Consider the following 15,906-nt stretch of genomic DNA (forward strand, 5'->3'; position numbering starts at 1 on the left):
GTAAAACTGGCACTTCTCCAACTTGGCAAACAGCCGATGTTTCCGGAGGCGCTGCAGGACCTGACGGAGATGCTGATGATGCGCTTCACGCGACGGGGAGTAAATCAGGATGTCGTCCAGGTAAATCACGACAAACTGGTCCAACAGATCTCGAAAGATGTCGTTCATAAAATGCTGAAACACAGCGGGGGCGTTGGTCAGGCCAAACGGCATCACCGTGTACTCGAAATGTCCATAGCGAGTACCGAACGCCGTCTTCCACTCATCACCCGGCCGAACCCTGACGAGGTTGTAAGCTCCACGCAGGTCCAGTTTCGTGAAGATCTTAGCCTCCCGGAGTCGGTCCAAGAGCTCGGGGATGAGGGGCAGCGGGTAGCGGTTACGCACCGTGATGGCGTTGAGTTTCCGGTAGTCACAGCAGAGCCGTAACTCGCCCGACTTCTTTTTGACGAAGAGCACGGGCGCAGACACTGGCGAGGACGAGGGCCGGATGAAACCACGAGCCAAATTCTTTGTCAGGAAGTCCCGCAATGCAGCCAACTCGGGCTCCGACATGGAATACAAACGCCCCACTGGGAGAGGCGCATCAGGGACTAGATCAATGGAACAGTCATAGGGCCTGTGCGGGGGTAATTGGTCCGCCTCTGACTCGCTGAACACATCAGCAAAGTCGGACAGTTCGGGAGGCAAGGAAACCCCTGAGGAACCCTCCACCTGGCCGGCACAGATATGGCGGGTGTGGTCCACGCACTGCAAACTTGGGAAGGTGACCAAGTTCTGAGACCAATAGATCTGTGGATCATGCGCCCGGAGCCACGCCAGTCCCAAGACCACGGGGAAGTGCAGATCCGAAGTGACGTAAAACTGAATGGCCTCCACATGGGTACTGATGGCCATGCACACGGGTTGCGTGGCGGCCGTAATAGGCCCGGACAGGAGCACTCGACCATCGATGGTCTCCACAAGCATGGGCGGATCCACTGGACACTGGGGAACAGCCCATTTGGCCACAAAGGCCGAATCCATAAAGTTAGTGGTAGCCCCAGAGTCAATTAAGGCATGGACCGGAATCCCCTCTGGCTTGCCAGGAAGGATCAGACGTGCCTCCAGAATCAAATGCCGTGGAGGTTCACAGGCACCGTCGGAACGGCGTCGCTCGGCGTGGTCGTTGTGGGTCGCCCGATCTTTCACACCGTCTAGATCGGGCTCGGGCCGTTTCCCGACAGCAAAGCAGGGGACTTTCTCGGGGCAGGCTTGGTCACTGACGCCCGCTGACGCTTCTTCGGGCAAGAAGCAGCCAAATGTCCAGGGTCCCCACAGTAAAAACACAACCCCCCCGATCGTCGTCTGTCCATTTCCATCACCGATAGACGGGACCTGGCGGCACCCAGCTCCATTGGCTCCTCCCTCTGGACTGGGGGCTCACGCACAACAGGGGCGGCAGGGGTCTGTGGGGTGGCACGGCGACTCTTTCGCTGCTGCAGCCGGGCATCGATCCGGAGACAAAGATGGATCAGCCCATTCAGGTCTGAGGGAATGTCCACGCGGGCCAGCTCATCCAACATCTCCTCCGACAAGCCATCCTGGAAGGCATCCACGAGCGCAGCCTCATTCCAGGCGGAATCCTGGCTAAGCAGCCGGAAATCGCTGATGTAGGCCTGTAGGGGGCGCTGACCCTGCCTCAAAGCTTTCAGGCGTCGGGTGGCAGTCTGCGCCTTAATTGGGTCCTCGTACATGAGGCGCATATGGTCACAAAACCCCCCAAAGTTATCCAACAAAGGGCTAGGCTGTGCCAACAGAGGCGTGCCCCAACGAGCTGCATCTCCTGACAGAAGGCTCAACACGAATCCCACCTTATCTCGGTCAGTGGGGAAATCAGCCGCCCTCACGCTGATAAAAAGCTGGCATTGTCCCAGGAAGGCAGTAAACAGTTCTGGATTACCAGCAAATTTATCCGGCATAGCTATCTGACATTTCCTCCTGGGTGGGGGTGCAGCATGTACCTGAGCTTGCAGTTGAGCCACCTGAGCTGCCAGCAAAGTGAGTTGCTGGGTGAGCTGGGCATTCTCGGCAAGAAGCTGTTCCATCGTAGTAATAAGGGGTGGGAGGCTGAAAGCAAACTGTTCTGAACCAGCCCTCTTCTAGCAAACCCCTATTCAAAAAGAAGAGACTGGAGAGCGTCCAAGGCTAAAAGGCTTCTGCCAAGATTTAATTACGCAGTTAACAAAAACACTAGAGCTTGTCTTCTCAAGCGGAAAAGTTGCTTTCAGCAACCAGCCCCTCCCCAAACACTCCTTTTATAGAGAGCTCAGGGCGTGGTCTCCCTGTGCCTCCTCCCGAGGAGTCCTGCAGCCTTTCTTTGTTTGTTCCTGCTCGACTGCCTCCTGCGTCGGGCGTCCTTGAACAGGGCCAGCTGTGGGTCATCTTCCTCCGCACTCTCGGGCTCACGCAGCTGAGAAGAGGTCCCCGGCTGAGGACTCTGCAAAGCCTCCAAACCATCATCAGCCGGTTCGTTTCCCTCCTCCCCCTCAGAGTCATCCGATACATCGGAGCCGGCTGTCGGACCCACAGGCTGGCCCTGAGTCACAACAGGGGGAGGCTTCTGAGCCCCACAGCTCTTCCGATGGGGAGGAGGGGCTGTGCTGGAATTGGGGCTCCTTGTGCCTTCTGCTGCCCGCCTGTGCTCTTCTGCTGAAAATGCCGCGGCTCTGCTTGCCTGGCAGGGCAAGGCAGGGGCGCGCTCGTGCATGGGCACACACAAAGGGCTGCTGCCTTGCTTTCTGTGCTGTGCTGGGACTGGGCTGGACTGGGCGCAGAGCCTTCTCGCGGCTTCTTCCCCCGCTGGCCATGGAGCCTCCTCGCGGCTTCTTGCCCCTTGGACATCAGGAGAGTCCAACCCACCTACCATTCATCCTGGGGCGGCTACCACCACCCCGCACTCTCCAGCCCATCGCCGGCCAGCTGGGCATGCCAGGATGCCTCCCTTTGGGCTCCCTCAGCCTCTCCCCCCCTCCAGGCTGGGACTGGTCAGATTCCCCCCGTGGGCAGCTCTGCACCCATCCCTAGCCAGCCCTCCTCCTCCATCCTTCTGCGAGTGGACCACATCTTACCGAGATGGTCGTGCCTCTCCCCGTACACATCCTCAGGTGGAGAAGCTGGGCAGCTACAGCTCTTGCTCCCCTCTGGCCTCCATCTGCCAAGGCCCAAGCCCGGCGTGCCTGGCTGGCCGGCAATGGGCTGGAGAGCGTGGGATGGTGGCCGGTGCCCTGGGACGAGCGGTAGGTGGGGTAGACACTTCCAATGTCCATGGGGGAAGGAGCGGAATGCAAGGGTGCTGATTGGAAGCCTGAGATAGATCCAACACCTCAGGGTCACCAGCTGGGAACATCCGAGACAGACAGACTATTCCCAAAATAAAGTGAGTGCAAATGATTGGTGGAGAATGGACAACGGGATGTCCAGGGGAAAGGGAATGTTTTACTATGCTGTTTGTGCATAAAATCATTAGAACTGGCTTTTCTACTTCTGTACCCATATGGAATCTTCAGTGAAGTTATATTTTTGGTAAAAAATGTCCCAGGAGTTTCTTTTGCTATCTAACCCAGTGGGACAGTTGACACACAGGATTCTTCTTCGTTGAACAAAGCATGCAAAAATGCCTTTCCTAAACTTTGGTTTCAGCATGACAATCCATACTTATTTCTTCACCTTTTAGACAGTTCATTATCAATGTCAAAACATTTGATAAGTTGGATCAGTTTCTTTTGTGTTTCTCTTTCAGCATTTTTCTTCTTTCCAAAATTAATCCTTCTAATTCAAATGACATAGAATGGTCAGTAAAGTTGGTTAGTTAGTAATACTATATTCCTTGCAGAGTTGTTAATCTATTAATCTTGGTAAAGTTTTCTTAAGTAGGGAATATTTATATTAAAGCAAACTTTTCAATAAAATCTTTATGGTAGATATCACTTTACTAATAATCTTGTTGTGTTAAATTCTGTATAGCAGAAACCCTGCCAAATGAAGAAACATCCAAAGAGCACAGGTTTGCTGAGAATTCAATGGATTCTGCAGTTAATTCAGTCACTCTATCAAGTCCCAACAATCAGAATTCCACTGAATATTATACCTCAGGGAACACAGCCTATTTTAGGCATTCTCTTCCTTCAGTATCTGCTACCTCAAACACAGCACCAAATCTACATAAATTATCAAGTGCTACTGGGAACAGAAGTTATTGTGAAGTTGCCAGAAAGAGATTGCAACAGAGGATTGAAGGTATTCTCAAGCTTTTCTAAAATCCATACTTTTCTAAAATCCATGTGCACATATTCATAAAACTGGCTTTAAAATCAGTTTATTATTCTAAGATAATATTCAGAGAGAAAGAGAGAGAACACATAGATTATACTTGTCTATTTTCTGCTTCTGAATTTCTCTTTGAGGTAGTCTCTATGTCGTAACTGAATCACAACATAAATCAAACCATAATCTATTATTTTTGTCAAAATGAGCAAATTTTGCTTTGTTTTATAAATGTCATTATACATGTTGTTCCTTGAAGGAAAATCCAGTACAGAGGAGTTTTAAGAATAAACATGTATGACTAATAACTAACAGAAACAAGCTACTATCATGGCCTTCCTAACTAAGTACTCTCCAGGTGTGCTAAAATAACAATTTACAGAATGTTTAGTTGAAAGCTGTCATAAATAGGAATTTAGCGAGCCAACATTTGGAAGCCACTAGATTGGGAAAGATGCCTTCCCATATTGTCTGTGTGTGTGTGTGTGTGTGTGTGTGTAAAATGTATAGGTCACTGCATTAACAATAGCAAGATATTTTCAGATTATGCTCATAAAATGGGGAAATAATATGGGGTTTTTTGCTTTCTATTCACCAAAAAAAGCTATTTGAATGTACCCTCAAAATGCCTTGATTATTTCTCCAGCTTCTTCAGTTTCATCCTTTTGTGTGTTTAAGCTGCAAGTTCTACCACAGGACCTGACCTCAGTGCACTAAAACAGGAATCTTCCCATCTCTTCAGCAAAGACCCTTCGACATGGTCAGTTGATGAAGTGATGCGATTTGTACAAGAAGCAGATCCTCAGGCATTAGCACCCCATGCCGAACTCTTCAGGAGACATGTAAGAAAAGTATAATTTATTTTTAATAGTGCCTAGAATCACATGAAATAAAAAAATTCCAATATATTCCTGAAATCTAATGGGCTTTTTTTCCTCCAAGAGTATTGAAAGCAGAAAACCACCACTGTAGTTTGCACTAGAGAAAGAGTTTTGTGTCACTGTAAGTTCTACTTGATACAGAATTATCCTTAAACATAAACTTAATCCTGAGGTCCCATTAATTCTTGCTGTGTTTTGGAGAAACTTATTAATTACACAAAAATATACAGAGAAAAATCTTAGAACAGGAAAAGAACTTGATATGTGTGAAATGTTCTTCCTGCTCTGGTGACGAATTTGGTAGGATTAAAATGGATTCCAATTAGTTTATCTATTTGTTAGTCTGTTTTCTAAACTGATATCATATGTGAGTAAGGTCACTGGGATAATGTTAAGGGGACAAATAATTTATTAGAAGTTCTCTTGATCAGAGATAGGACTAAAAAAAAGAAAACCAGATTGTCAAATTCCAGATGCTGCTTCCTCCATCAGCATCAGAAGTCAGGTATTCTTCACATTAGAAAGGTCAAAAAGGGATGTGATGGATGTTGGTTGGGAAGACCTGAGGGCCTGGAGATGTTTCAGGCCACTAATAACTTGACCTTGAAAAAAATGTTAAATGTTTATCCATTACCAGCATGGAGGTGGATTCAGTGTAGCTCTCACTGCTAGTAAAATAAATTGTTTAAACAAAAATGAGAACTGAAAGAACACAGATTCAGGCTTCTGCAGATCCAAAGCAGACAAATTTGCTTTTCATCTGGTATGTACACCTTTGATGTTCCTACTTAAAGATGTTGCAGCATTTATTTATTTAACTTGTATGCCACCTGATTCCCAATGAACTTGGGCAACTCACAACAAAGAAATTATAATTAAACAATTATTAACAATAATTAAAGATAAAAGATGACAAGTTGAGAAACCAGATGGAATGACATAAGGGGTCTCATTCTCTCTCCGCAAAGGCTTGAGTGAACTTTTTCCTGAGGTCACAAGATCTGGACAAGGTCATAAAGCTCCATATTCTGCATTAAGGAAATGGACAGGGTGTAACCATACCAGATTCAAAGCTGCTTTGCCTACTTCAAGTCGTAATACTGCAGCTCTCTATATGTATAACTGATTTGGTAAATAAATTAGAAATTATAGTATATATAATATGTAATTGTAAATTGTAAATTTTATAATATAAATTCTGAAGATTTGTCAGTCTCTTCTGAAAATTTCCAAGATGTTCAGATTTGAATTTCTGTTTTTCTCTTGGAAGAGATGATGATGTGAGAGAGAGGGTTGTGTTGTGTCAGTCTAGAGTAATATTCTTGTTCTGAAACTAGTCATTAATTACTGTCATCTTGTTTCCTCACAGGAAATTGATGGGAAGGCTCTTCTGTTATTGAGGAGTGATATGATAATGAAGTATATGGGTTTGAAACTGGGCCCAGCATTAAAACTGTGTTATCATATAGAAAGACTTAAGCAAGGAAAGTTCTAGGCAACAAATGCACAGTGATAGTGCTGGATTTTAAATAGACAACAAGTCAGGTTCAAAAAGACAACTATATATATATATTAGGGCAGAAACTTTGCCTGATTGAATGGATCAAATAATCTCACTCAGCTCACAAACAAATTTCCAGCGTAATGTTTCTACTAGTCTAAACAAAATTAAATATCTTAAATCAGAATTGTTTTATAGATACTTCTTAAATATAGAATTTAATGTTAAAAGTTTCACATTATTGTATTTAAAAACTGTTTAAAATATGCAGGGAGGAAGTAGTACTAAGAGTATTTATATGAGAAGCTGCAAAATACATTCTCACCTCTTCAGCTTCAGTTGATGCATTTTCATTCGGAACCAAATCAGCTGAATTCCAAAGGATCTTTATTCTTTTTTTAAAAAAATCAAATGTGGAATTTTTGGCAAAAATGGCTGGATTTCTGTGCTGGGATGAGGGAAGTATTATTTTTAATTGATTAATTCTTTAATATAATCACATACATATAATATGTGAAGCATATTTCCATAAAAACAATAGTCATATATTTGTATTGTAAGTATATGTTGTGAACAAAAAAAATGAGCTCTCTTTTTACAATTTTAAATTATGAAAATGCATTTTTACAGCATGTTGACAGTTTAAGGAGAAAATAATTTCTTTTTTAAGAAGGAACTTCTTATGGCTGATTTGAGCAGCCAACTCCCAAGTGAGCAATAACTTTCATTTGCTCACAACTATATAAGAAACATTGTATTAAAATTCCATCTAATATAAATATATATTGTACATAGTGTTCAAGTTTTTTAAGAGTGTGTTTTAAAGGTATTTTTGCACTGTGACATGATAAACTGCAGGTTTTTGTTTGTTTTCAATCATAAACAAAATCTGCATTATACATTTTCTCCCTAGTTTATAGGTGTTAATATATCATAAAGCTGTGTCCTAAGACCAGTCACATTTGTTCCAATAAAACATAGGATCACATAATGTTGAGATTCCCTGGTGTACCTGGTGAAGTGTGGAAAATAATTGCCTAAACAGATTTCCTTTTGCATTCTAAAATATGATTTTATGTCACCAGGAAGGAACACAATGAAACACACCATCTTGTGTAGGATCCAGAAGGATTTCAGCCTGTGTAAAGTTTCTAATTAATTCCAAAACTTTACCTTCAGTCACCTTTCATTACATGTGAATGGGCTTTACTGGATGAATGTGTCCTCATACTGTTCATTAATCCCTGTCTGGTTTATTTCTCATTTCATGGTGGGGGATGGAGAGAAGGGGAAGGGAGAAGAAGAAATAATTGATGGACAGATTCATACAGGGCAACTTCTGGCACTATGGAATATTTCTGAATTCTCATGTGGCACTGTGCCATTTTATTCTGGGAAAATATCTGGAAAAGAATGGGATACCTCTCTAACGTCTTTCAGATATATAAAAAAGTGACTTTTAAGAAAGGAACTGAATTACACTTGGATGTATAATTCATCTGAATCTTGGTGCTTTATCTGTAACTTACAAAAAGTGTTGATAATAAAATACTTTGCTGTCACTGCCAATATAATATGAGGGAAAATTTATGTACTTTTGCTAAATAGAGGATCAGACATTCTGTTTGTACAAGCGTTGCTAGAAAAGATATAGAAAGAAATGTAGTTTTATATTTTTTACTGCCTTTTTATATGAAAAAACTTCTAATTAAAAATACACATTTGTTGTTTAAAAATGCCTTGTTTATTGTATTAGTGTATTTATTAGTAATACACTAATTACTCAGGTTTAACTAAAAATGGTGAAATTGCAAATCTTTTTTGAAGCAATGCATTTCTTTAAATTACTGAAGCTGAATTTAAATAAGATCACTTTGGTGATGTCCTGTTTTCTGATGAACTTCTGGCATTCACGTTATACTTTGCTTCTCATAAAACTGTACAACAGCTCCAATATACAGTATAACTTTCTTTAACCATTGCAGATATTTATATATGCTCAGGTATTTAAAAATAAGCTGTAAAGGCTGTGATATCTTTTATATCTTTTGATGCCTATTTCTCTCAGTCAAAGTTACATAAACAGACCTATTTATCTCATTGTGAAACATGATAGCTTGTATTTGGCACATAATTGTGTTTGTAATTTTTAAGGGTGACATATATTATGCCAATGAACTTCCACTGATACCATTGGAATTTTTCTTGTTCTCCATCTTGCATCTATATGCTTCATAAATTTGTTCTAGAGAATGCAGCAGATTTGAAGGGTGTGTTGGCAATGGGAGAAAACATTCAAATTTGATACTAAATAAGACATTTAGTGTAACTTATTTCAGACACTATTAAAGGATATTTTAAAATTGTATTCAAATACCAAACAATCTTACAAAAATCTACCGGTAGTTGTTTTCTGGATTGCAGATAAAATGTCACAAACGTTATTCAAGTAATTTTATGTTAAAAGTGGTTATAAAACAACACAATATTTTAAACCGAGAGGTTTCTCTTATTCATTTTGGTAATGTGTCTTTGAATAGTGTAAATAATATATACTACATCATGTATACAAACCTGCATATGAAATAAGAATCCCACTGAAATTTTAACTTTGTATATGACATGATACAAATTATGTTAGGTACATTTTTCATTATTTTCAACTGGATGTTCTCATCTAAAGAGAAAATAAAAGTTGTTTGATATTTACTTGTCAATTATTTTTGTAATGTAATGTCTTAAATCTGTAACTGACTAATCTCATTACTGTGCTTGGTAGCTACTAATACATCAATTAAAATATACTTTAATATAAAATACATGGTTTGAAAGGATCTAATCTTTGAAACAATTTACAGAATAATATTTGAGTGAAAATCTAAACACTGATGTTAACATACTGTACAGGTGAAACTCGAAAAATTAGAATATCGTGCAAAAGTTCATTTATTTCAGTAATGCAACTTAAAAGGGGAAACTAATATCTGAGATAGACTCATTACATACAAAGCAAGATAGTTCAAGCCGTGATTTGTCATAATTGTGATGATTATTTATTTATTTATTTTATTTATTTTAATTCCATTTATATCCCGCCCTTCTCCGAAGACTCAGGGCGGCTTACAAGCTTAGCAGTGGCTTACAGCTCATGAAAACCCCAAATCCACAATCTCAGAAAATTAGAATATTGTGAAAAGGTGGAATATTCTAGGCTCAAAGTGTCCCACTCTAATCAGCTAATTAAGCCATAACACCTGCAAAGGGTTCCTGAGCCTTTAAATGGTCTCTCAGTCTGGTTCAGTAGGAATCACAATCATGGGGAAGACTGCTGACCTGACAGTTGTGCAGAAAACCATCATTGACACCCTCCATAAGGAGGGAAAGCCTCAAAAAGTAATTGCAAAAGACGTTGGATGTTCCCAAAGTGCTATATCAAAGCACATTAATAGAAAGTTATGTGGAAGGGAAAAGTGTGGAAGAAAAAGGTGCACAAGCAGCAGGGATGACCACAGCCTGGAGAGGATTGTCAGGAAAAGGCCATTCAAAAGTGTTGGGGACTTTCACAAGGAGTGGACTGAGGCTGGAGTCAGTGCATCAAGAGCCACCACACAGAGATGGATCCTGGACATTGGCTTCAAATGTTGTATTCCTCTTGTCAAGCCGCTCCTGAACAACAAACAACGTCAGAAGCGTCTTACCTGGGCTAAAGAAAAACAGACCTGGTCTGTTGCTCAGTGGTCCAAAGTCCTCTTTTCTGATGAGAGCAACTTTTGCATCTCATTTGGAAACCAAGGACCCAGAGTCTGGAGGAAGAATGGAGAGGCACACACTGCAAGATGCTTGAAGTCCAGTGTGAAGTTTCCACAGTCTGTGTTGATTTGGGGAGCCATGTCATCTGCTGGTGTTGGTCCACTGTGCTTCATTAAGTCCAGGGTCAACGCAGCCGTCTACCAGGAGATTTTGGAGCACTTCATGCTTCCTTCCGCAGATGAGCTTTATGGGGATGCTGACTTCATTTTCCAGCAGGACTTGGCACCTGCCCACACTGCCAAAAGCACCAAAAGCTGGTACAATGACCATGAGGTTACTGTGCTTGATTGGCCAGCAAACCCGCCTGACCTGAACTCCATAGAGAATCTATGGGGCATTGCCAAGAGAAAGATGAGAGACATGAGACCAAACAATGCAGAAGAGCTGAAGGACGCTATTGAAGCATCCTGGTCTCCCATAACACCTCAGCAGTGCCACAGGCTGATAGCTTCCATGCCACGCCGCATTGAGGCAGTAATTGCTGCAAAAGGGGCCCAAACCAAGTACTGAGTAAATATGCATGCTTATACTTTTCAGAGGTCCGATATTGTTCTATGTACACTCCTTGTTTTATTGATTGCATGTAATATTCTAATTTTCTGAGATTGTGGATTTGGGGTTTTCATGAGCTGTACACCATAATCATCACAATTATGACAAATCACGGCTTGAACTATCTTACTTTGCATGTAATGAGTCTATCTCATATATTAGTTTCCCCTTTTAAGCTGCATTACTGAAATAAACGAACTTTTGCACGATATTCTAATTTTTCAAGTTTCACCTGTAAATTATCCGATTTCTTCAAAAATAGCACATTGATTTGTGCTTCTTAGATTGTAAGCCGCCCTGAGTCTTCGGAGAAGGGTGGGATATAAATGGGATTTTAAAAAAAAACTAGGCTGGATGTGGATATTTCTTGCAATAGAAAGGTTTTACTGATGATTGTAATGGCTATCTAATTAGATAACTCAAATGCTTAGAAAATTCTGAATGCTGTTTTTGCGTAATCCACAGAATTTGTTAGAAGAGGCAAGAATAAAATCTAGAGAGCCAGGCTATTTGTCAATTCCTTATTCCAGAATTAAAATTAAAGATCATCTAAAGACCCCACACAAATGTAGTATGGTGATATACTTTTCAGGAAGTATCTGAATTTTTAACATGCTTGTAAGTGTAGGGTTCAGATGATGCAATGTGGTGGTGAAGGTTTAGTCACGTTTAGTCAGGATTGTTCTAACAAATATTAGAGGAGAGAATGCTGTCCATACTGCTTAGGCCCCTGAAAGAAAGGCAGAATATAAATCTAAATAAATAAATTGGAACATTCTAACTGTTCTTTTATTAGTACACATGAAGTGACAGGAACAGAAGATAGTTCAAGTGCAAATTATTTGCATACAGAAAGTCCTAGATTCAGTGCTGATGCTTCAAGGAGTTTCAAACACTATAAATAGCACTAAATTTGTAAGTCAACAGTCTCTTGTCTGCCCATAGAAAACTTGTAACAAAACAGGGCATTTGATCCCGCAGAATTTGCTACATTTTGCATGCCCTGCAATACAGAATGGAATGCCAAACAACTATCTCAATAAAACAGTATACAAAACAATGCAATGTTGTTGCTGAAGCAGTTTTAATGATGTTTACTACTCTTAAGCCTAAAACTAAGTTAGTTTAGGTTAGATATTTCCTTCTGAGAATAAGAACAATTGCAGCAATCTGAAATGATGTTCAAACAGTAAGGCTTAGCCCTCTCGCAAATGTGGAATGGTGCTTTTCGGTGCATAACAGTAGGTTTTCTAAATTCCCATTGTGCTGATGAACCATATGATTAGCAAAGATGTAATAAGTTGATCATGAAATGAAAACAAGATGGTATCAAAACAGTATCTGGTGTCTTCTTGTAGGAACATACTACATTAGATGTAATCAAAACAGTAGTTCAGCTAGTAGAATTGCAAATGAAGGCAAATATACGTGTCCCAAGAAAATTTTGTAGGATCCAATCTGAGTCGGTCACTGGGACCAGAGGTTTCACCAACACCTATGGTCCCATTGATTGACTCAGATTGGATTCTGCAGAATTCTTTTGCTACAAACCAATGAAAAGATCAAAGTAAATTAGTTTATTGGACAATTGATGTAACACTAGGAGCAATGAGTAGGTATACGGTGATGGGAAAACCAACCTCCTGAACAATTAAGAAGTTCAGTAAGGATTTTGGATTGCTAGGCACAAAATGAAGATGTTCTTTAGGTGTCTAATTAGAGGTCAAAATTAGATAAACTGCTATAGGTTCCAAATGTTAGACACAACTTCTAGTATTATTGTTACAATTTAAACTATCACTAATTTTCCAGATTATGGCAAAATAAAAAAAAAATTGCTCAGAGTTAGTTTTTGAAAGGTTCTTTATAAGAAAGATTCTATTGCCCAGATGTAAAATGTCCATACAGTTCTGAGCAATTTCTATGTTCCTTAGTTATGTTTACATCTTAGATTTATCATAGGAATTCTAGTTACTCAGCATTTACCACATACCAAATTATGAAAAGTTGGTACATAAAAGTTTTCTAAAGTGACATTATTTCAAACAAAATAAATCACACAGTAGCTTTTCCAGTATGGAAAAGCAAATAGATGTCTGAATTCAAAATCTGTAGATCAATCTTATAGCAGTATTAGGAAAATTGCAGCATCAGTTTCTACTAAAAATATCTACATGTACATATAGCAATATATATATCTGCAAGTTGGTCCTTAGCAAATCTGAATTCCTATTACTTGATTCCTCCCCACCCAATAAATAAGTGTGAATTCTGTATTCCATATTGACAATGAATCCAAGACTTCCCAGTTCAATGCCTGCAATAATAATAATAAAAAGTAATAGCTCCTTTTAATGTAAAACAAGATTGGAGTGGCACCATCCCAACAAAATAATTTAAATTGATAAATCCTGATTACATTTTATGATATGAGTATCTTAATGAATGCGGTCATCTATAAATAGCACTGTAATTTGATGAAATTTATAGCTTCTTATGTTGACAATTGAGTAGTGCAGCCTGCACTTACTGTGATAGATAAAAAGCAACATAACTTCCATTACTATGATAAAAGTTTCTTGGACATTATTTTGTTTTTTCAACACATTAAAAGGAGCTAAAATCAATTTTATTTGACTGCAAATTTTGGTTAGTGCATGCAAAATAATAAAATCAAAACCCAAGAAACTACTGTTAAAACAAACATTTCATAGAAACAAGCAGTGCACCAGTTTAAAAAAAGATTTCCACCAGAATTTCAAACAATACTTCATCAATGCTATTTCACCAATGTTTCAAATCTTATATCATCTCCATATTAAGATAAGGAAAATGTATAGAAGTGCATGTTACCTGCATAAGTTAATGAAAATTCACTTAACCTCTTGGATGAAATTTCCAATTATGTCATGTAGCTCTTTGAATGCATAAAGAACTCAATCCTGCAGATGTCAGAAGTTAACATACCATGAGTTATGTTCATAATCTCCCAAGTTTCTGTCCCACCGAGAAGATCTAAAAGGATAGTATGATCAATAGTGTTATAAACCATAGAGAAGTCCAACAGAAATAGTATAAGACCATATCTTTTCTTTATGTGGATTTAGCTAGAAAATCAATTGTGGCTATGATTTTCATGTTCAAACTAAGGCAAAAGCCATCCATAGTGAGCCATCCATTGATTATTTTTATCACAATCACATGCACTAATATTTTACAAAGTAGAATTTTTTTATATCACTGATTTTCTAATTATAGTTTAAGGAAGATTTCAAGTCAAAGTGAATGATATCTCTGTTAAGAATCCTTCTCTAATAAAGACTTTGTTCTGACCATTCATTTTATTTTATTTATTTATTTTATTTTAATTCCATTTATATCCCGCCCTTCTCCGAAGACTCAGGGCGGCTTACAAGCTTAGCAGTAGCCTTCATTCTATGTATATGCCTGCTTATTAGGGCTTTCACACAAACCCCAAGCGGCATTATTACAAAGTCAGCTTATTGCCCCCAACAATCTGGGTCCTCATTTTACCTACCTCGGAAGGATGGAAGGCTGAGTCAACCTTGAGTCTGGTGGGACTCGAACCTGCACTAATTGCAGGCAGCTGGTGTTACTTAAGGAGGCATTAGCCCACTGCTCCACCAAGGCTCAGTTAACATGCTTAAATCAAGAGAAAAATATGCTAATATTTTCATTGATCCAGGACCATAGTCATACCCTCAAAGCCATAATGATAAAATGAACAATTGGAGAAATTTCATCAATCAGTTCCTTGAACGTAGAACCAAACTGAAAATAAGCACGAGAGATTTGTATCTATGAAGCATTATGAATATTTTTAGATTGTTGCAAGTCTAACAATATTCATAATGCTTCACAGATGCAAGATTATAGATAGATACAATATTCCAACTTTTCTGTGACTCCAGATATAAAAGATAAAATTATTCTTAAAAGCTCCATTGATCCAAATGCAAAGGAGACAAGAAGTAACTTTTGTCTTTCCATTCTAGAATAGTTTCTAAAATGGGTAAGAGTCTTTATAACAAATAGGATCCATCAGAGATCATCAACCACTCCATCGTTTTACCCATCCATTTCATTACCAAAATTCAAGGTGCTACCTTCAGTCTATTTATGTATGCTCAAAAAAGTCCCTCATTTTAAAAACAAAGTACATAATTAGAAATATCTCCCCAAATTACTAGGAATCCAAAGGATTTGTAAGCCTCTAGGATGCCATGCATATATAAATTAGAGATTAAGTGGTTAAACTTGGTGTCAGACTTACATTTCAAATTCCACTATATTACTTAGTTATCTTTCAAAATATCAAAACTATTATCAGTATAGTGGCCTCAGGATGCAGTGTAAAGTAGAATAAAGCATAGCATTTTTCATTGTAGTGACATCTGCACAGAAGACAGCATTATTGAGCTATGATTCTTAATTTAATCTTAAATCATAGAAATCCAATACAAGGAATGTTAGAATTTTTTTTTTAGCAAGGCACAAATATAGCACAGCAAAAACAGATATCAAAATAGTCTACAATCTACACTCTAGCCTTTAAGACCAAGCTGGGCTCTACAGGCATTCAGACGGAGAGCTAAAGCTTGCAAAGACCTAGCATCCTCCATTTTGTTGCAGTATTTTTTACACTACTTTTTGAGATGATTTTTCCCCCTTTTCCAGTTCAAAGGAAAAAGTTGAGGAAAGATTTTCTTTCCTTCTTGCTTTTGTTCCTCTACTCTTCAACCTGGAGTCAAGGGAAGGTTTTTAAAAGGGATGGAGATTGGAGAGCAGAGGTAGAAAGTTTAGTTTTAGCGCCTAATTGGGGCAGCCACTCTTTTT

The 15,906-nt window shown here is 39.5% G+C and overlaps 1 protein-coding gene across 4 annotated transcripts in view; it reads left to right on the forward strand.

Annotated features, from left to right (window-relative positions):
* Positions 1-9,473, forward strand: part of SCML2 (Scm polycomb group protein like 2) — a 65,186-nt gene extending 55,713 nt beyond the window's left edge. For 2 of the 4 annotated variants that reach the window (XM_081326242.1, XM_081326244.1), the window contains exons 11-13: positions 4,006-4,278; positions 4,984-5,147; positions 6,556-9,473. In XM_081326242.1, the coding sequence (XP_081182368.1) occupies positions 4,006-4,278; positions 4,984-5,147; positions 6,556-6,681 (563 nt within the window). In that variant the 3' untranslated portion in view covers positions 6,682-9,473. The remainder of the gene's footprint in view (positions 1-4,005; positions 4,279-4,983; positions 5,148-6,555) is intronic. The other 2 variants (XR_014026237.1, XM_081326243.1) reach the window with 2 other exon arrangements.
* The last annotated feature ends 6,433 nt before the right edge of the window (positions 9,474-15,906 follow it).

The sequence above is a fragment of the Vipera berus genome, assembly GCF_964194415.1.
Source record: "Vipera berus genome assembly, chromosome: 4".
NCBI classification, from domain to species: domain Eukaryota; kingdom Metazoa; phylum Chordata; class Lepidosauria; order Squamata; family Viperidae; genus Vipera; species Vipera berus.